At 34.5% G+C, this 20307-nt stretch overlaps 2 protein-coding genes across 4 annotated transcripts in view; both read left to right on the plus strand.

Annotated features, from left to right (window-relative positions):
- Positions 1 to 8802, plus strand: part of LOC111063237 (serine/arginine repetitive matrix protein 1) — a 44079-nt gene extending 35277 nt beyond the window's left edge. Inside the window, exons 6-7 of one of the 3 annotated variants that reach the window (XM_039433099.1) lie at positions 5291 to 5470; positions 7933 to 8798. In XM_039433099.1, coding sequence (XP_039289033.1) covers positions 5291 to 5470; positions 7933 to 8164 — 412 coding nt within the window. In that variant the 3' untranslated portion in view covers positions 8165 to 8798. Of the gene's footprint in view, positions 1 to 5290; positions 5471 to 7932 lie in introns of all 3 variants that reach the window. The other 2 variants (XM_039433102.1, XM_039433101.1) reach the window with 2 other exon arrangements.
- A 4194-nt stretch (positions 8803 to 12996) lies between these two features.
- Positions 12997 to 19375, plus strand: LOC111063260 (BRCA1-associated RING domain protein 1). Its single transcript, XM_039433105.1, has 4 exons — positions 12997 to 13294; positions 15002 to 15190; positions 16814 to 17921; positions 19134 to 19375. The coding sequence occupies exons 1-4, from the start codon at positions 13218 to 13220 to the stop codon at positions 19221 to 19223; spliced, it is 1464 nt and encodes a 487-aa protein (XP_039289039.1). The 5' UTR covers positions 12997 to 13217; the 3' UTR covers positions 19224 to 19375.
- Positions 19376 to 20307: the final 932 nt, after the last annotated feature.

Raw genomic sequence — 20307 nt, forward strand, 5'->3', positions numbered from 1 at the left:
AAAAAATTGCTGTTTGTTTCTAAATCCTGATTTGTGAATTTTGTGTGCGTTTTAGATGAATAAACTACTGAACATGAGTTATTTAGAATGTAATTCTCTACCAAAGTTAGTAGACAGAAGGTTGGTCACTCATCTATAGTATTTTAGTTGAAATGCAATTGGAGTGGGGAACTGCAGCCGTGACGTAGGCTGCAGTACAGAGTAGGCAGAATATCGCATTCTTGAAAATCATATGGTGACGTATAGTCAAATTATATAACACAACCATTTTCTGATATGCAAGATTTCTGTTTCTGCTTTACAATAATACAAGTATTTTGCCATATAAAAGCAAAAACCCACATCTCTCAACCTTCCCTTTCAAACCCTTAAAGTTTCTTCATCTTCTAGGTCGTGTTTATATTTTGTAGTTTGGCTATATATCAGCTTGTGAATTTCGGGGATGAGATATTTTGATTCTCGTAGAACATGTGCTCGATACCAGCTTGTGTTCAGTGCATTTATATGAATGAAATTCTTCGGATTCATTGGGATCGTTTTATCGGTTTATTGCAATGCATTGGTTTATCAATATTTTTATGGGTTAATCTGAAATTATAATAGTATAACGTTGTCTACTAACGCTTTTCCAGCTTATTAACTTTTTCGTGTCACGTTTTTAGATTCTTGAAAAACTTTCAACTTAACTTTATTCATACAAGTTGAATGAACTTGAAATATTTAACATCATTAGAATCCGTGATTTAATCGCTATAAGTATGGAGAATTTTTAAGTTCTAGGTCAATCTTGAGGGGATTAAACGACGATGTATTTGAAGATACAGTGGATAAACTGTATGCTCAGTGTGGTTACTCTATCACATTTTTACTACACGTGACGTCACACTGGCGTTCCCCCCACCACTTCGAATCTTACACCTGTGAGTGATCAACCTTCTGTCTACTAACGTTGATTCTCTACAATATCACATGATGCAAAATACTGTTCAACAATAACGAATCCTATTTCTAACCCTTTGAAGTATACTCTTATAACCAGATCACTCATTTTAGTCTCATTTTAGTCTCAATAATTCATTTTCTATTTTCTACAATTTTCTCCCTACTTCCATATCGATTTATGTTTTCTTAATACTAAAGTACGTATAATCAATCATATTCAATACTGAGATGTAGCAATTTTCATGATAAATATAATAAAATAAATATAATTATATATACTACATTATTTAGTAAGTGAAGAATGACTCATATTTCCAATGACGAGGAAATAATAGTCCAAGGCCCGATTGCACAGCAGTCGGATGAATTTTAATCGTATTCAATTTCACGAGAACCAATCAGAGAAGGCTATTTTTCAAAATAGACTTTTCCGATTTTTCAAAATAGACTTCTCCGATTGGTTCTCGTGAAATTGAACACGATTAAAATTCAGCCGACTGGTTGCCACGAGAACCAATCGGAGAAGTCTATTTTGAAAAATAGCCTTCTCTGATTGGTTCTCGTGAAATTAAACACGATTAAAATTCAGCCAACTGCTGTGCAACCATAAAATTAATTTTGATATTTGATATTTTTTAAAGCTTCCCATGACCTCCTTTTAAAGGGGTATTAAGGATTTGTCAATTTGAATTCTAATGTCAATATAGTTCGTAAAAGAGTTACTCAATTGCAGGAGAAATACTCATTAAACTCGTTTACGGAATAAAAACAAAATTTAAGTAGCTCTTTCTTCAACTCATTTCTAAATTTTCCAAATTCCAGATTTTTAAGATGGTCAGGCAATGCATTAAAAAGGTTGATACCTAAACTCTTAGCACCTCTAGCAAAAAGGGTTGTTCGATGATGTTCATCTCTAAGATGATGACGTCTCCTTGTTTCATAGAAATGAACCATAGATCCTCTATTCAAATCGTTCTCATTTTTCTTTATCAAGCAAATACATTCAAGAATGAAAAGGCTGGGGAGAGGAAGGATTTCAAGCTCTTTGAAGTAAGATCGGCAGCTTGTTCTCACTGTCTCACCTACCATAACTCTAATGGCCCATTTTTGGACTCGGAATATTTGAATTGATTCTGTTGAGTTTCCCCAAAACGCGACTCCGTATGACAGAAGGGAATGAAACAGTGCATAGTAGACGCTTTTCAAATTCTTAATATTTAACAAAGGTTTTACGCTCCGAATCACAAAAACAGCAGAGTTTAGTTTCTTTCGCAGATGGTCTATGTGAGGCCTCCAGGACAGTCCGTCATCGATAACTACACCAACACCTTGATATTTTCAACACATTCAATTTCTTGGTTTTTATTCTTAAAGGTGCTCTCTCAGCTGACCTGGAGCTAATTTCTTTTGTTTTTCTATAGTTTAAAGATAACATGTTTGCTCTAAGCCAAGTGTCTAGTTTTTCAAGAGCAAGCTCACAATCGGTCTTCATGTTCTGTTGGTTTTTGCTTTTCACCATGACACTTATATCATCGGCGTACATTATACATTCGAAAGGAGCGAGATGAGCGGGCAAGTCATTGATGTAGAGGATAAACAGGACCGGGCCCAACACAGACCCTTGAGGAACGCCGGATCCTGTTTTCAGCCATTGAGAATAATAAACTTGATGGAGACCCTCCAGCTCGACTCTCTGAAATCTATCTTGGAAATAAGAATGAAACCAGCTCAGCACGGACCCACTTAATCTATAATATTGCAACTTATTCAACAATATCTCTATGTTAACTAGGTCGAACGCCTTTGATAAATCGGCGATAAGACCGCATGCTTTATAACCCTCGTCTACAGCCGAAAGCACCCCATCTATGTAGTGGAAAAGTGCGTCGGATGTTGAGAGTCCTGGCCTAAAACCGAACTGTTGTTGTGTTAAAAAACCTGTTTCTTGTAAGTGGGTCCTCAGTCTGTCTAAAACGGCATATTCTAAAAGTTTTGAAAATACGGGTGGATTACTAATAGGTCTGAAATTTGCGGGATCTTTTCGGTCACCCTTTTTGTATAGAGGAATCACCTTACCTAATTTAAGTTTTGACGGTATAATTCCTCTGATCAGAGATTCATTGAAAATATGAGCTAAAGGATTGAGAATTGTTGAGGCTGTTTGTTTCACCAAACTGTTAGAGATTCAAATGTGTCGCATGATTTTTTGTTTGATAGAGATCTTATTAACTTAAAAACTTCTTTACGGTCAATCAATTTAATTTATTCAATTCTACTGGTTCAGAGTCACTACGGTTTGGAGCTGAATCTTTTAAAAATCTCTCATAGTTGTTAATATTTGTAGTGTCTATTATATTTTGAGATATTTCGACTGGAGTATTTACATAGTAGCTGTTTAATAAATTAGCCGCATTTTCCCCTGTTCTTATGAATCCGTTTCTATCGGAGACACTAATTTCTGTTTGATGCTCTGAGAGTTTAGCTGATTCCGACTTGACCAATCTCCAGACAGCTTTTGTTTTATTGATTGACGTATTTATATAGTTGTTTGCTGCAATTTTCTTGGCTCCTACTATTACCTTTCTATAAATACTTTTATAAATTTTTACATAAGTCTCAAGACTAAAATAGGCCAATCCTGTTTGCGTCAATATGGAAAACATCATATTACGGTTAGAATAGCTTTTCACTAACAAGTTCAAAGTTTTCAATCTATTTCCAGATACTCTTATACCTTTAGTTATCCAATTCAACTTGTTATCTTTTATACTCTTCGATGTTAGTCTTGGAATTGAGCTATCAAAGTGTTTGAGATAAATTGAAATAAAATTGTTGAACATTTCCTCCACGTTTCTACTGTCATACACAGGCTTCCAAGTTTCTTTTTGCAGGCTCTTATTTAAAATATACAACGTTTTATCATTAACTAGACGAAAAGTTTTTTTGTTTGCTTTTGAGGAAAATTCAACTCGATTTTTTTCTACTTTTGTTTTTCCGTCAAAATAGACGCTGCACCGGCCTCATGGTCAGTGAAAGTACAGGGAATGGTACGCGCGTGACATAAAAGCGGAGGATGACTAGTTATCAAATAATCAATTTCTGTTGCTGATCTCTGGGTAATTCGTGTTGGTCCTTCACTTATCTTCGACAATTTAAACGTTTCAAGTAAATTTCTAAGTAACGTTTTGTTGTTACTTTCTGATAAGTAATCAACGTTGAAATCCCCACATAAGAACAGCATTTTTTGCTTATCTTTAGTTGCTTTTGCAAGGGCGGACCGAAGGCGTTCAATGAATATGCTGAAATCAGAATTTGGTGTGCGATAAATACATAAAATTATAACTTTCTTGTCATATTCCTTAATTTTATTTCAACCGCAGATAATTCGAATGAATTTTCAAAACCAAGATTGGTTAAATCCTCTCTATTGCTGCAGCTGGTGACAGATCTTCCTCGTACAAAAATACATGAGCCACCGCGCGCTCTAATGCTCCGCTATAGTGAGATTTGAGAAAATATTCGGGTAGAGAAAATGCAGTCAGCTCCTCATCTTTTAACCAATGCTCTGTAAAGCAGAGAACATTGAAATTTGCTTTATCGTCGGTCAATAACAACTCTAAGTCTAGTTTTGAATTTGGAAGGCCCTGACAGTTTACATGAAATATGTTGCAACCTATAAAAAAGACTCTCTATTTAATTCTTCAATAGTTGAAATGTGGATTGGTCTCTTTTCAGCGGTGCTAGTGGGGGCGACCGAAGTCCCGATTATATGATCCTTGAAAAGCCGTATGAGTTTTTTTTCCTTTGTGTACATTCAGGTGTAGACCGTGTCTGGTATAATCTGTTATTTCAAAATTGCTCAGATCCAGAAATTCAATGTTTCCACTACCATTCATTTGTCCTTGTATCCATGAATGAAGTTTACAGACATTTACATTCATCAGTGGTCTATCGTATCTGAATGGTATAGTTGAAATTGTCACATTAGTATGACTAGCTGTGTTCAATATTTTTTGAAAGTCGAAGTTTTTAGGTTGCTCCATTCCATCAGTCACATCATTACCACCTGCTAGAATTATGACCTTATCTTTCTTACCAAAATCTCTAGTTAAATCCTTGATATCATTAGTTACCCCGTTGAAAGAGGCGCCCGGTTTTGAAAAAACGGTCACTTCAAATCCCTTATCTCTAACTTCGTTGTTTAAATGTCACTATTAAAATCCAACTGGCTTCTGTGTAACCAGCACTTGAGTTATTTCAACCAGTAAAGAGTTATTTCTATTGCGAATGATGAATATGTAATCTTTGATATGACAACGATTATAATCATGTAAAATCATATTTTCAGTCCAAATCGAGCCAGCCAGATAGGAGTTGCAAGCGTTAAGGCTACTTTCCAGACGATAAAAAATAAAAATTTGAATCATTTGAGGAAGCAGATAGAAAGTTATGCAAACGATCAGAATTGTCTCGGATATCTGATACTTTCGGAAAATTTCAACGCTACCACACGGAAAAGTTTGATGGAGTGAGTATTTTTACTTTCCTTGCCCTATTACCATAGGTAAGGAAAGTATTGCTTTTCGAAAAAAATTAAGGTACCCCAATTTCTAAATTTCTATACGTTTCAAGGTCCCCTGAGTCCAAAAAACTGGTTTTTGGGTATTGGTCTGTATGTGTGTGTGTGTATGAGTGTATGTGCGTCTGTGTACACGATATCTCATCTCCCAATTAACGGAATGACTTGAAATTTGGAACTTAAGGTCCTTTCACTATAAGGATCCGACACGAACAATTTCTATCAAATGCAATTCAAGATGGCGGCTAAAATGGCGAAAATTTTGTCAAAAACAGGGTTTTTCGTGATTTTCTCGGAAACGGCTCCAACGATTTTGATCAAATTCATACATTAAATAGTCATCGATAAGCTCTATCAACTGCCACAAGTCCCATATTTGTAAAAATTTAAGGAGCTCCGCCCCATCAATGCAGATAGATTCCCAATTATCAGGCTTCAGATACAATTGAAACAAAAAAAATTAAGTGGAGTAGATTGAGCATGAAAATCTCTACAATTAATGTTCAGTAACATTTTCACCTAAAATTGAAAATAAGCTTTAAATTCGAGAAAATGTGATTATTCAATTGCAAATTATTGTTGATTCTATTAAATTATTCACTATGAAGAGATAGCAGACCTCATGTGTGTCTCCAACGTTATTACCCTGTCATCAGCTGGCTCAAATCTTTGAATAGACTTGAGATGCGCGGGAACACTAGCGTCAGGTGATCAATTTTCATAACGGCAAGGAAAGTTGTGTGAGTGCGCCACACCAGATTTTTATATAGATGGCCCTAAGGCCTCAGACTAGGTAAGTAATTACAGTACTCTTTTCATATTCTTTTTTGGAGATCGGACTCTTATTAAAATTTGAATCTTTAGTGAAGTATACAGGTATGCCTCCCCATAAAACAAGTTTTATGTAAGTTTTGTAATATAAGAATTAAGTAAGTAAGTCCATGTAAGAATTGACTCCTCTAAACTCTTGTATATAAAGGCGTGAAAGAAAGGAGACGGGACCGCTCTACCAGTGCACTGGGCTATTGTTCCAAAAAGGTGCATCCTCTAACTCTCGACTAGAATACTTTATTGTCCTCTGATTCCGCTTCATTACTCTTTTAGTGGCCATTAGTGGCCCCGTGTGGTTTATTCTAGCTGGTAGCACCAACTTATCTATTACTTTGCACCTTACTTAAATCTGTTACTTGTATTTTCTGCAATTATTGAATGTGAATCAGTGATCAAGTACTTTTAATATTATTGTATTATTCCCAATGGCTCATTTGATGAAGCTCAACTTGCTCACAAGCTGTATACGAACTAACTTGAGTTACATACAATACGATACTTATTGAACGTATTTTATCTATGCGATTTTTGGCGTCCTTTCAAATTCTATTAGATTGAACACAACTTGATAAACTTATGAATACGTTTATTATGTGTATGTCAAGTCCCATTCAATCTCGTAGAATTATAAAAAGTTGTTTTTCTCTCAACTTTAACAAAGATTTTTTTTTTGAAAATAAGAGACAATGTCTACCAGGGGTTGGGGTGACTTTGTCTCACTTTGAAAAATATATGGAAAAAGTTAATTTTTAAGAGTTAGACAAAGTGAAACTAACTGTTAACCTTTAAAATGAATAACTACATTAAAAAAAAATGAAATCCACTTCAAAAAAAGTGGAGCGTCGAGGAATGTTAGCTCTAGCTGCAGAATCAGCAAACGATGAATATTGAGAACGTATTAATTGTAAGCAAGGTGAATAATTATTATGATCTATTGGATAGAATTCATGATATTTATCATATTTCGAATTGTATTTGCATCATATCTTGCATAATATCACCATTTTTATACTGCTACAAAGTCAACCCAAGTATAACCTAAAAATGACCTTGTTGTATTTAACTAGTAACAGAACCCTAACCAGTTCAACTATGGATATTATGGATATACCAATTGAAATGTAATAAAAAGGCGAAAATAGAATGTACTCGGCCATATCATAAGTCTTTTAGAAATAAGTTTTCATACAACAAAATCACAAGATGAAGCAAGCAGTTGAGTTTTATGTCGATAATTCAACTAATATATCGACAAGATATCGATTGTAGAACCTTGATAATGATCAGGGCTATGGATATCAATGGTAAACATCGATTTCGGATAACAGAGATCGGAGATAACCTTATTAGAATCTTTTTCCGCGAGGTGGTACAAAGTCACCCCGGTCGTTGGTAATGTTTTTTTTTCTGTTGTCTCCGAGTTTAGTTCCTTTCTAAATCAATTATTATAGTCTATCCAATTGGTAGCCTAATTCATCATTTTCGCTTTCACAGGCAAAAATATAATTTTTATAAGCCTTGAGGAACCTTGAACAAATCTTCAAACACTAACTGTATTAATATTTTCTCATTTGTTTCAGATATGCCAAAACATTTAAAAATCTGCAAACTCCGAAATTCAATTGGAACCAAAAAAGTCAGGTGGTAATAACTAAACTTGAAGATGTACCCGTTGGCTGGGCCCTTATAGAAAAGATTCTCGAAAAACGAGATCTGTACAAGAGCTCTGGCGAGTATCAATTATATTTTCCAGGAAAATTCCCTTTTCCAATACCCTACGCTTTTCCTGGAGTAGAATTTTTAACACCTTAATATGATGCAGGTTTAGTGGTGAATACACTATCTTAACAATGAAGCTATTGTAAACTATGGTTTGGACACTATTGCCGAAAAAATTTCGTAACAGAAACTCTGATACTGAGACAAATTATCTTGAGAGATAGACATATAACCTCAATTTTGTGTAGGGATAAAATGTATATAGCAGTACTGTATTCCAAGACATTTTTGCTTATATTTGAAAAGATTGTTTTAATATACATTATGTTCTATAAATAATGTAGCCTATTTATTCGATTTGGATAGTATTAGTCTCATTTATGAAATAAAAAATTGATCATTAAAAGATTCAAAGTGAATTTTTATTTTGAAAAAGGTGAATCAATGAAGCTATTCTAAAATTATGGTTTAGAAGGGTTTGGACACTATTTCCGATTAAATTTCGTCACAGAAATTTTAATACTGAGACACATTATCTTGAGAGAGAGATACGAGTGATACCTCAATTTTGTGTAGGTATAAATTGTATGTAGCAGTACAGTATTCAAATACATTTTTGAAAAGATTGTTTTAAAATACATTATGTCCAATGAATAATGTAGCCTATTATTAAATTCTCATAGTATTAGTTTTATTTATGAAATAAAAAATTGATAGTTGAATGATTCAAAGTGAATTTTTTGGAACATAATTTTTATCAACTTACCTCTTCACTTATATCCTCACCAACTACCAATTTGATATACAACTGTTAGTGGTTCTAAGGTACCATATTTTGATTTATCGCATATAAATATAAAGCTATGCATCTCACAGACATGCCTATTCTTTACCAAATTTAAGCTTACATCCTAATATATTGATCTTGTAACTTTTTCTATATGTTTCATTGTCTCAGAGTTATCCGATCTTGAAGATGTGACATTTATGACAAAAAACATTGCAGATTTGCCTCCAATTTTCTTGCTATATTTTCTCTTATAAATTTTTAAAAATCTATAAAAAAATCTATTCTGATCATGAGTTTATAAAGCATCAAATTATTTTCAATTTAATGCATAATTCACTTTTTCCCCACGACTATTGCAGCAGCTTTAGTGCTGAGTGTGAAATCTCCGGTATTACAAATTGACAAAATAAATTAATATGGAGGGAATGTTTTGAACACCATTTTCCACTTTGTTTTGTTGAGACCAGTTTGGTGGTAAACATATATATCGAAAGTCCACATTCCTTTACCCCTTGTTCTAAAGGGATGAGGATGGTTTAAAAGTTGTATTTTTCAATTTTTTGCTAACGCAGGCTTATATCTGGTGAAAAATGCGTTCAACTCACATGACTCACAAAAATGATTTTTTATAAATTGTCTAGCCTACAATTTTTTGTCAGAGGAGTTTTGTGTTATTTCCAACATTTTTCCAGATATTCGCTTTTGAAAGTATAAAATAACAGGGTTGGTTTCATCCAATTTTTTGCTCTTTCAGGGCTTATAACTCTTCAACAATGAATGCATCGTAGAAATGAATGCTTATTGTAGGGTTGTAGAGCATTAAATTCTCTTTAATCTGATGTATTATTTCACTACCGTATTAAATATTTCATGTTTTCCTTTCATTGTTATAGCAGCATCAATGTGGGGATGAAATTTTCAATTTTACATCAATTGATCATTATTGACAATTGTCAATCACGGGAGTGATTCGTGGTCTAGTGGATAGAGTGCTTGCGTAGCAGAATAGAGATCCCGGGTTCAAACCCTCTCAATACCAACAGTTTTTCAACCAGATCACTCCCGTGTTATAGGATTGGCATTTTAAATTGTCGGTCCTGGCTGAAGTATGACAGTCGTAAGGCCCATTGACGGCTTAAATTATATATTCAGGCGGTGGGACCTTCCCGCAAGAGACTCCCCACCATCAAAAGCCATACGAATTTACTTTTTTTATTGACAATTAAATTCGAGGGGAATGTCTGGAACTCAATTTTTGGCCTGGTAGCTCAATTAGGACTAGGTAGCCTAGGAGGTGAACATAGCAAAAGTTCACATCTCTGGCCAGTCTGTAGAAGGTGTGGAACCGCTGAATTGAGAGAATATATTTCCTGAGCCTGGCATATATTTTTAGTTTTAGATACCCTTCCCAGTGTAGTCCATAAATTGAAGATTGAACTATAATATCAAAAGCATTTGCGAGTGCCAAAAGTTGTCACAAAATATAAGCTCTCAAATTTTCATTACAGTCAACCTTATACAGAGTGTTCCCGAACTCCCTTCCAATATTATAGGGCATTGTTCCTTGGTAAAAAAACAAATCTAAATATCATTCTCAAACTGTTCAAAAGTCTTCAGTTGTATTCACAGAGTGGGAAGGTTCCCTAATCTACTGAAGATTTCAAGAGCAATACCTAATCACAAGAAAGTGACACCAGCATTTATATCAAATTTACGACCAATATCATTAGTGCCAATTACGTCCAAAGTCATTGATACAGAAATGAAAGTGCAACTGACAGAATTCCTGGAGGGGAGAAAAATCCTGGCAACATTTCAACACGGTTTCAGAAATGGATGCTTTACCACAAGTGCATTGCTCACCCTGACCAGTAAGACACAAAATGCCTTTGAGGGTGGTGCCCTGCAGCCCTTACAATATGTGACTGAGTAAGGCATTTGATTGCGTGCCACACAGTTTACTCATAAAAAAACTTGAAAAGTATGACATTGAAGAAACTGTGCTATAAACAATTGCAAAATAGAATGCAAGCTATATCAATGAAGAGGGGAGCAACCTCAAGTATCAGGGGAATCGAGCATGATGTTCCACAGGGCTCAGTATTGGGATCATTGCTCTTTATACTTATCATACATGAATAGGCCTAACTTTACAGCAAACAAGGAAGCAGTGATTAATGACAACTACACCACTATAACAGCTAGCTGGAGGTCCAACAAGGTGTGAGGCAAATGCAAAATCTGCAGAACTACTATGTTTCACAAGCTGAATGAAGATAAAACAAACGACTTCATTTGTTCACTGAGATGATGGTAGTAAAACCTGAACCAGTCAAGCTGCTTGCAGCTTCTGGCTGAGATGGAATCACCATGTGCCTGAAGTGTGCTGGAAACTATCAAATCAATCAAATTATTTTATTGCTGTAAAATTTTCTCAAAATGCATAACAAAGTCAAAACAGATAAGATAAAACAGCCATAAGATCACAGATTATGTATCACATATTATCTAACAGTTCATTTTTATTGTATGGACATTTTTCAACAAGGAAAGTTTTTACTCTATTCTTAAAACATTTAGTCTCTAGACATTTTAAATTACCAGATAAATTATAAAACGTCTGATGCCATACTCAATAAAACCATTTATAGTGTGTATGAATAATTATTTACATTGATTCACTCTAAGAGCAGACGCATTCCTAGTAAAATGATTATGAACAGTATTATTCAAAGGAATAAATGCCAAATTTCTTCTTTATATACATTAAACACCCAAAAGCATAGATAGCAGAGACAGTTAATATTTTAATTTGTTGGAATAGAGGTTTACAAGGGTAATGTACCTGCTAAAATAGCTCAGATGGTGATTGCATAGCCTACCACTCTTTCACAGCCACCTAATGTATGGGCTGATCCTGTGGAGACATGTATCAGCAGCAAAGATTGTGCTGCTCCTCCAAAAAGAGCACTCCATACCGTTACTTTCGCTGCAAGTAGGGACCACTATGAACCTCTCTTGAAGGGTATTAATATATGAGGATCCTCACCATCTATACAGCCAGTGCGTGCTGTCTATCACCCAACTGATGGACAAACAGGAAGCCTGGACTAGAAGAGGTGAAATCCACAGCCACAAAACTCACCGAGCAGCTGACCTTGAGGCCTCCCATAATAGTTTGTACAGCACTTACAACCAAAGACCTTAAAGAGATATGCATCTTTAAGGTCTTTGCTTACAACAGCTATCCATCAGCAGCCATTCGGATATTCAACAAGTTGCCCAGTGAAGTGAGAAATTTACCACATGGTAGCTACATTGCAAAGCACAGTGAAGCACAGACTGAACGACAGGCCACTCTACTCATTTTCTGAGCTTGAGGATGAGCACCTTTTTTGAGGCAGTCACACAGATTCCTTCTACTTTGTGAGGCAATTCTACTTCACGACTAAGAGCCAAAATGGGTACCAACCAACATTTCTAGTTGGTTACACTGTCTATCTGGATACCAGCAGTCTTCGACTATCACAACTAGCATCAAGAGAGTTGTAACAGTAATCAATTTCAAATTTTCAACACTTATTATTCAAACCATTTGGGGAAAACTTGTGGGCTTTAGCCGCCTCTATACAGTCTCTCGCTTTTCAATAATTCCTATAATACCTTGGAATTTAAAATAATAACTACCGTATTATTAGGGCTTCTGGCTCATTACTGTCAACCTAGATATATTTTAAGATCATTAATTTGTTTGATTGATGTCTGGTTTCTTAAAATGGCGATAAATGCTTAGAAAACTTATAGGTCCAGTTGCACAAAAGCCGGTTAAATTTTAATCTTGATTAATTTTACGAGAACCAATCAAAGAAGGTCTTTTGGAAAAGACGGCTTCTCTGATTGATTCTCGTGAAATTAATCACGGTTAAGATTTAACCAGCAACAAGCAACAGATTTTTGTCATACTATAGAGTGCATAATAATATTATTATGCTTTCTCTAGTTGACAAAATACTCATCTAAAAACTGCGGCTCTGCATCTAATTATAATGTCGAAGAAAATGTACAACGGTCACTTCTATGACGGAGAATTATTTTGTTGCATCCAGGCAAACCTTTAAAGATTATCTCTATAAGGTCTTTGCATCCAGGAGAAAAGCTTGTCTTCCGGTTTGCCGCCTAAAATGTGAATTTATAACATTCTAACCTAAATTTGTTTTCTTCAATTCGACAAAAATAAGTCAAGACAAGAACAAAGAAAAGAACGTTACCGGGGTAATTGTCATATTGAATCTTGGCTGGCATGGAAGTGTTTTGGGTTAATTTAACTCTTCTATTAATGATTAAAATTTTTTAATTATGGAGGCTGATTGTGAGTGTAGTAACATTATTGCTGTTTTGAAGAAGATCGAAAAGATTAGAAAATGTAATAAATGGTAAGTAAAGGTTTTTTACTAATGATATCTACTATTTTTATTTTCTTGCTACATTTGAAACTTGTTAATACAATTAATCATTGTTATAATTTGGCATGATATGTTTGAAGGGACGGATTCAAGGATCCAAAGGTTCTATAAACCCCACCGTCAACCAGAGCTTATTGTAGGTGCCTATATGTTCCAAGTACCTGGGCAAACCAACACCAGTCCTGTGTCCTTTACAAGATCCAGGAGTTTTCCCCACTATATTAACATCCAATATTTACCACCTGGTTGATTGCAGCCAAACACAGCCCTTTTCCTTACCTTACACCTATTCTCTCGCAAACCAATGTGATATGCTATAGGCAGTCTCTTCAGACTGATTGGTCCTCGTGACCGACGTGAGTTCCACACCTGGCCTTCTTTGTAGGTCTTTGACCGTCTTTCCGCTGAGGAAGAAGACGCCGAATTGCCTCTAAGGCCTCTACCACCCCCCTACTCAGCCTCTTGACCTAATTTGTGCCTGAAATTTTACCCATCTCTGGTCTCTTGGGTTTTTATTTTTGCCCCTCCAAAACTTTACAGGTTCAAAAGCCTCACCTCTCCCTAGAAGTTTTGCCTGAATGGCCGCCCTTCCTTGAGCAGTGATGAGGTTTGGTCTCTACCCGCAAACTCATGACACATGATTTCCACTCCTGGCCTTTTTTTGTAGGTCCTTCCGTTGAGGGAGAGGTCCCCAAATTGCCTCTAGGGCACCTGGTCACCCTCGACTTAGCATCTTGTCCACATTTTTGCCTCTAGTTTCACCAATCTCTTGTCTATTGGGTTTATCTTGTTGCCCCCAATTATATCGATAATTCTCATTGAAGCTATAATGTAGTGTTAGTATGCAATGGGTCTTGCAAAACCTGGCAATACACTGTCAATGGTGATAAAGAATTAATGAAGTTAAAAATTTGTAGCAAAACAAATAGCCTCCGGTTATTTGTTTTGCTCGTCTCCGGCTGGGATCGAAACGGAGACATCCAGTTCCAAAATGTGGCACGTTGGCTTTGCACTGGGCGATTTGGCAATTTTTTTACTTTTTCCCCACGTAGTATGTAAAGAACAAATTTGATGAATTCGTTTCAGTCATTAAAATAAGGGTTAGTTTATTAATTAGAATGAAAATAGGTACAACCATCTTCGGTAGTAAAGATTTGATGGTGCACCAAAAACATTATCCTCATCTTTCCCGTACTCAATCTAAAGTAATTCTTATAATAGACCTATTCACCTTTATTGGGCTATTACAATTGCTAGAATAAAATGAACATTTTAAGTAATTTCATTTCCAAATGAAATAGATAATATTGAATCATGTGTGGCGAGTTAATAAAACATTTCAAAAGTGTACTTGAGAAATTGTATTTTATTCTAGACCAATTATATATAGTAGAATGATGAATTGAAAGTAAAAATTTATGAGAACTTTCAATTTTATAATATTTGTCTCTTTACAATATTTTTGAACTCAAAAAATGATGTGTATTATTGCTCAATCGATGAGTGATAACATTTCTACAAAGAACTTTATAAAATTTAAAAGTCATAATTCATGTAGAATCAAGAACGGTGGAGTAAGTGGATCAGTTCATATAAGAGAGCAAGTTAATTTTGGATAATTATTCTTCCTATCAATGTCATAATTATTATTTCATGTGAATTGCATTATGTTTTCAGCGGAGCAACTGAATTGATATCTCTCACTGGCTCTTGCAGTCATTCTCTCTGCTCGGACTGTTTGCGGGGACTGGCTGAATCGATTTGTCCAGAATGTAGTACACCATTTGAATTGAAAGCTATTCTGCCTAATATACAATGGTCTAGTTTTAGCCATGAAATCAACAAGATTGCCAGCTTAGTGAACAGGTGAATTTTGACCAAGTGAATGAGGTCTACGTTTTAACTCGCATGCCGTTTTGTCTGCACGTGATGCATTTTCAGCTCATTTTTATGAGATTTGTCAGGAATATATATATTTTTAAATTTTGTATGAGTATTGTAAGAGTTTTTTTTAAATGTTTTATTCTAAGAATAATATAAAGCAGAATAAATTTCTTCCAGTATTATAATACTAAGTATAATATTATCTACTACTGGACATCATGCTTTTATGATTAATCAAAATCAATCATTTGTCAGCTCGATTATTAATTGCATGGGATGATGCATGCAATTTATCAATAATTCAATGCAATCATGAACTTTTTCTCTTAGGCTCAACTCACACTACCTCCACCCAAATCGTACGACTCCGGTCTCTTGACCTTACGACTTTTTAGCTCATTGTCACTACTTCAGTTCCATGCTACGCCATTTTCTAACCTTACTTTATTAAAAATATAAGATCTAATTCATCACTACTTAGCATGTAACAAATTTTATAATAATTATTATGAATATATTGTCTTATCTAATTCTTATTATTGTTTCATCAAAAATGATAAAACATCACTTTCATAAAACATAAGCTCTATTTCATTAAAAATGCACGGTACTACGCAACTCAAGTCAAGGCTCGACCAACATCGACGCTCGACTCAGTCTCACAGTCGGGAGGTCGCGGAGACTAGAATCGACTGGTCTGAATGTCACCATTTGAAAACATAAGCTGCGTCGAGAAGTGACTAGAGTCGCAGTCTCTTCTCGACTTGAGTCGCGTAAGTGTGGGTTGAGCCTTGAAGTTTCACTGCTTTTAACGCAACGGCGTTCACTAAATGGCAAAGTTGCCATTCCCTAAAGGTTATGGCCAGAATTACAGAATCTCTAGTTTGAATTGATTAAAGTTTCTGGTTGTAGTGAGTTGATATAGAAATTTGTTTTCAAATCCATTAAGAAAGTTTTATTTAATAAATCTAGATTTTGGTAAATTTTATGGACTTGGTAGTGAATCAAATTTATAAAAGAGTTGAATGAAATCGACCAATTAGAGTACCAATAGATACCTATAATGCAGATAAACTTCTAGAGATGAAATTTTGCAAATAATTAAATATCCACATAATTACAAAGCACCTAATCATAATAAGGTCACCTCGGCGATCTTAAAGTTCATTACTGAACACTTTGTTGATGATTGATCACAACGTTGATGACAATTTGTTTCAAAGTCCATCAAATCTTGTAAAATTAATGAAATATTGAGCAAAATTTGAAGCTATTTTATCGAATTTGATGAGGTATTCGACTGTGTTTAGGCTAAACGTTTTTCACATTCAATGTATCAAAGTTGGCTATTTTCATTAATATTCATGTCAAATTTGTCAATTCTATTAGAATTATAATTCTTTTTCACGATTTCTTTATTCTATGTGTGGAGAATCCCCAAAATGATTGTGGGTACTTTTCAGTAGTGTGCAGTTGTTTGTCTTCTGATGACCTCACCCACATTCTAAATTGAATAAATTCCGTTTCATTCCATTCTCCTTAAAGTTATTAACTCATTCCTTTTGAGAAATATTGTTTTATTTAGTTATGTATTCTTTTTTTCAGAGTTGTAAAACCGCCACCATTCAATAACCTGCCAGACGAAGTTTTGAAGGATATTGAGCACGGAGAAACCCATCTGCATGAAACATCCGCTGAACCTAACATTTCTGAAAAATCCAACAAGAAAGGCTCGATTTACAAGAGAAAATTAAAGTTGGCTAGTACTTCTCAAAACGAAAATGAACTACCAAAATCAAATGTGCCCATCAAAGAAGATTTGAAAGATATCAATGAAAATACTCCTGTTTTTGTTAGCAATGAAACTGAATCTGTGGATGTGATTGGAAACTCTCAATCACCGATCAAGAAGAATACGTTATTTACTAAACAAAATGTTGAAAATGTCAAGAAAGGTAATGTTCTATCCGAGAACAATCTCCCTGTTAAGAAATACAAGATAAGTCGATCCTGTGTCAGTAGAGGTGCTGAAACCGAGAATGTTGTTCGTAAACCTGATAAAGTGGCTCTGAACTCATCAAGTGACTGTGAATTGAATTTCAAAGGGTTTCCCGCATATGTTGATTGCATAACTATTTCGTCAAGCTCTGAAGATGGTTCAAGTGACAATAGTGATACATATCAAAGAAAAAAGAAAACATCATTGAATCATGTGGAACATTTCTCTAGAAGTAACAAGAGAATAATTGATAAAAATTGTTCAAACAGTGTGGCAAGTGACAAGAGAATAATTGATAAAAATTGTTCAAACAGTGTGGCAAGAGACAAGAGAATAATTGATAAAAATTGTTCAAACAGTGTGGCAAGAGACAAGAGAATAATTGATAAAAATTGTTCAAACAGTGTGGCAAGTGAGAATGCCGATCTCAACAAGTCTTGTATCTCTTCAAAAAACAAGAAAAATATTCCAAAGCAGTCTAAAAAACATGTGAGAAGGAATAGCAAAGAAGGAAAGAATGTTTGTGAAGTTGAAAATGATTCATCGGAAATCATACCTGCGACACCTCAAGACGCAGCCATGGTGGAGGTGTTACCAGTCTCCACAAGGGCCAAAAAACAGCTGTCTTCGTTGAATGTCAACTCAACAAAGCGCAGAGATTCAGTGAAGAGGAACAGGAATGGAGAAACACCTTTGTTGTCCGCCTGTGCTAAAGTAAGTGGTGACAGGAAATATTTTTATCAAATTTAGATGGTCAATAACTTGATTGTATGAGAAGTGATGTTGTGACATTTCTATGTTGTGACCTTGATGTTGTCGTTACCACTATATTAGTTCAAAAACACTTTCACAGAATCAGGTTTCGTGACAAAACTTGCCATATCTATGTGGCTCCATTTATGTGGTGTCAGGTTTTGCCACGAAACCTGATTCTGTAATGTTGAGGCCCGGTTGCACAAAAGCCTTCTAATTTCACGAGAATCAATCAGAGAAGGCCTTTTTGATTGGTTATCGTGGAATTAATCACGATTATAATTTATCCGGCTTTTGTGCAACCGGCACTTGAAATTACAAAACCAGGTTTTGTGGAACGTGATTCCATTTATGTGGTATCAGGTTTTACCACAAAACCTGATTTTGTAATTTCAAGTGTTTCTGAACAAATAAGTGGTATTGACAACATCAACTTTCTTTTTAAATTTATTGGTATTAATATTGGCAGCTATGAGTAGGTGTAAATAATCTCTTTCATTTCAAAATTGTATTTTTCATTCATTATTCTTAAGATGATCCCAGTCACTCTTTAATTTTTCTGAATTCAATTTAAATATTTTTTTAATTGTTAGTAGAACAGTTGATGAACTTTGGATAACTTCTACTGTAGTTGGTCCAACTATTGTACCTATATTTGGCTATAGTTCAGTCTAAATAAAATCATCTAACTTATTTTTATTGTATTAAATATTCATGATTCAAAGTATATAACCATAGATAAAGGATAAGCATAAGCTATATTTCTTGTCTCTGATATAACTGAACAGCTAATATTTTAATATAGAAACAATATTTTTATTAGTTTTAGACAAATGTTTCATGTGCAGGATATATACAGGACTGTTTCTATTTGTTCAGTTTTTTTCAGTCATTTGTAAACATTTGATGATTTTTATACATTTCATTTCAAGACTATAATTCATAGCCAGACAAAAATATGTCATTAATTTTTTCAAAGCTAATAATTAGCCTAGTTATAATTTTTATTTCACAAATTTCTCACCTTCATGTGCCACTTTTTTCCTTGAACAGTTGGCTAATAACGATTATATGGAATCAATCCACACTGTTTAGTTCTCTGAATATAAAAAAATTCTAACTTGTTTCAGTGTTTCTGGGTTTTTTCTATCAAGCGTTGTTATATATTTACAGGGAAACTTGGCAGAAGTTGAAAGGTTAATCAGTGAAGGAGCCGATCCAAATATCAAGGATTATGCTGGTTGGACCCCATTGGTAAGCTGAACAACTAACCATATTATTCATAACTTTCCAACTGAAGACATGAAAACTATTAATAAATATTATTCAAATCAGAATACTCATCGAATGTTAGTTTTTTTTTTAATCATATGAGTTAATTTTGGCTTCAGCTATTGCCCTTTGCATTTCTGCATGTAAGGTACTGCATTATTACTATTGAATAAAACTAACAATAAGATTGAGACTCCCTCCTCCCCCCCCCCCCAACAGAGCTACTTGATTCTTGTCAACAATGAATACAAAAGAACAGAAAAGAAGGCTTACATAAAATTCTGCAATGAATCCAAGCAAATAATCTAATTAAGATGCTAAGTTGAGAACATATTTTCAATTTTCTTCCTTAACAGGCCAATATGTTTCATTAGAGGCAGTAAACATTATCTTCTATTAAAAGTTAAGGTGCATTTTCGTTTGTGCGATAAAAGGAAAGATAACATTAAGGAAAGGATAAGAGGAGAGATAAAACTAAGATACTAAGAGTTGAAAAGGAAAAAGAAATAGAAAAATGATTTGGGGGATAACGATAATTAGAGTGAAAAGTGTGGTGTATTAGATTGGATATGTATATAATTAGAAATAGATAAAGTAGAAGTATCAGAAGACAAAGAACAAAGATATTTTCCATTTATTTAATACATTTTACTATGCAGCTTGAAATGTGGGAGAGGAAGAAAGGGGAAGGGGAACATGCTTGGCTAAAACTAAGGATTTATATAAACTGTAAGTTTTATTTATTTATTCTTATGGCTTTTATCGGCAGAGAGATCCTTTCGGATGTTCTGCCTTGCCGTATTACCCAATGTCATTTCCTATCAACACTCAAGTTAATAGGTTATGTATTCAGTTCTTCATGTTTTTTCACTAAAAATTTGCACTTTAACTTCCTGAGTTTAACTGTGAATTAGATAAAGAAAAAAACACTAAGAAAGATGCAGAGGAAAAGTTGGAGAATAAATGTAAATTGCCAAGGGTTAAAGAAGAAGATAAAAAAATTAATTGAAAAGGAGTGTTGAAACCATCAAGGATGTTACTATAAATTAGGAAGGGAAGAGAGGGATTAAACATT

This window comes from Nilaparvata lugens, chromosome 7 (assembly GCF_014356525.2).
Source record: "Nilaparvata lugens isolate BPH chromosome 7, ASM1435652v1, whole genome shotgun sequence".
Taxonomy (NCBI): Eukaryota; Metazoa; Arthropoda; class Insecta; order Hemiptera; family Delphacidae; genus Nilaparvata; species Nilaparvata lugens.

What these genes read in the sequence shown, in the direction of transcription:
- LOC111063260 (XM_039433105.1), top strand. Translation starts at nt 13,218, where the DNA reads ATGGAGGCTGATTGTGAGTGTAGTAACATTATTGCTGTTTTGAAGAAG. An exon ending in ATTGCCAGCTTAGTGAACAG is followed by an intron (nt 15,191 to 16,813) that starts GTGAATTTTGAC and finishes TCTTTTTTTCAG; the next exon opens with AGTTGTAAAACCGCCACCAT. An exon ending in TGTTGTCCGCCTGTGCTAAA is followed by an intron (nt 17,922 to 19,133) that starts GTAAGTGGTGAC and finishes ATATATTTACAG; the next exon opens with GGAAACTTGGCAGAAGTTGA.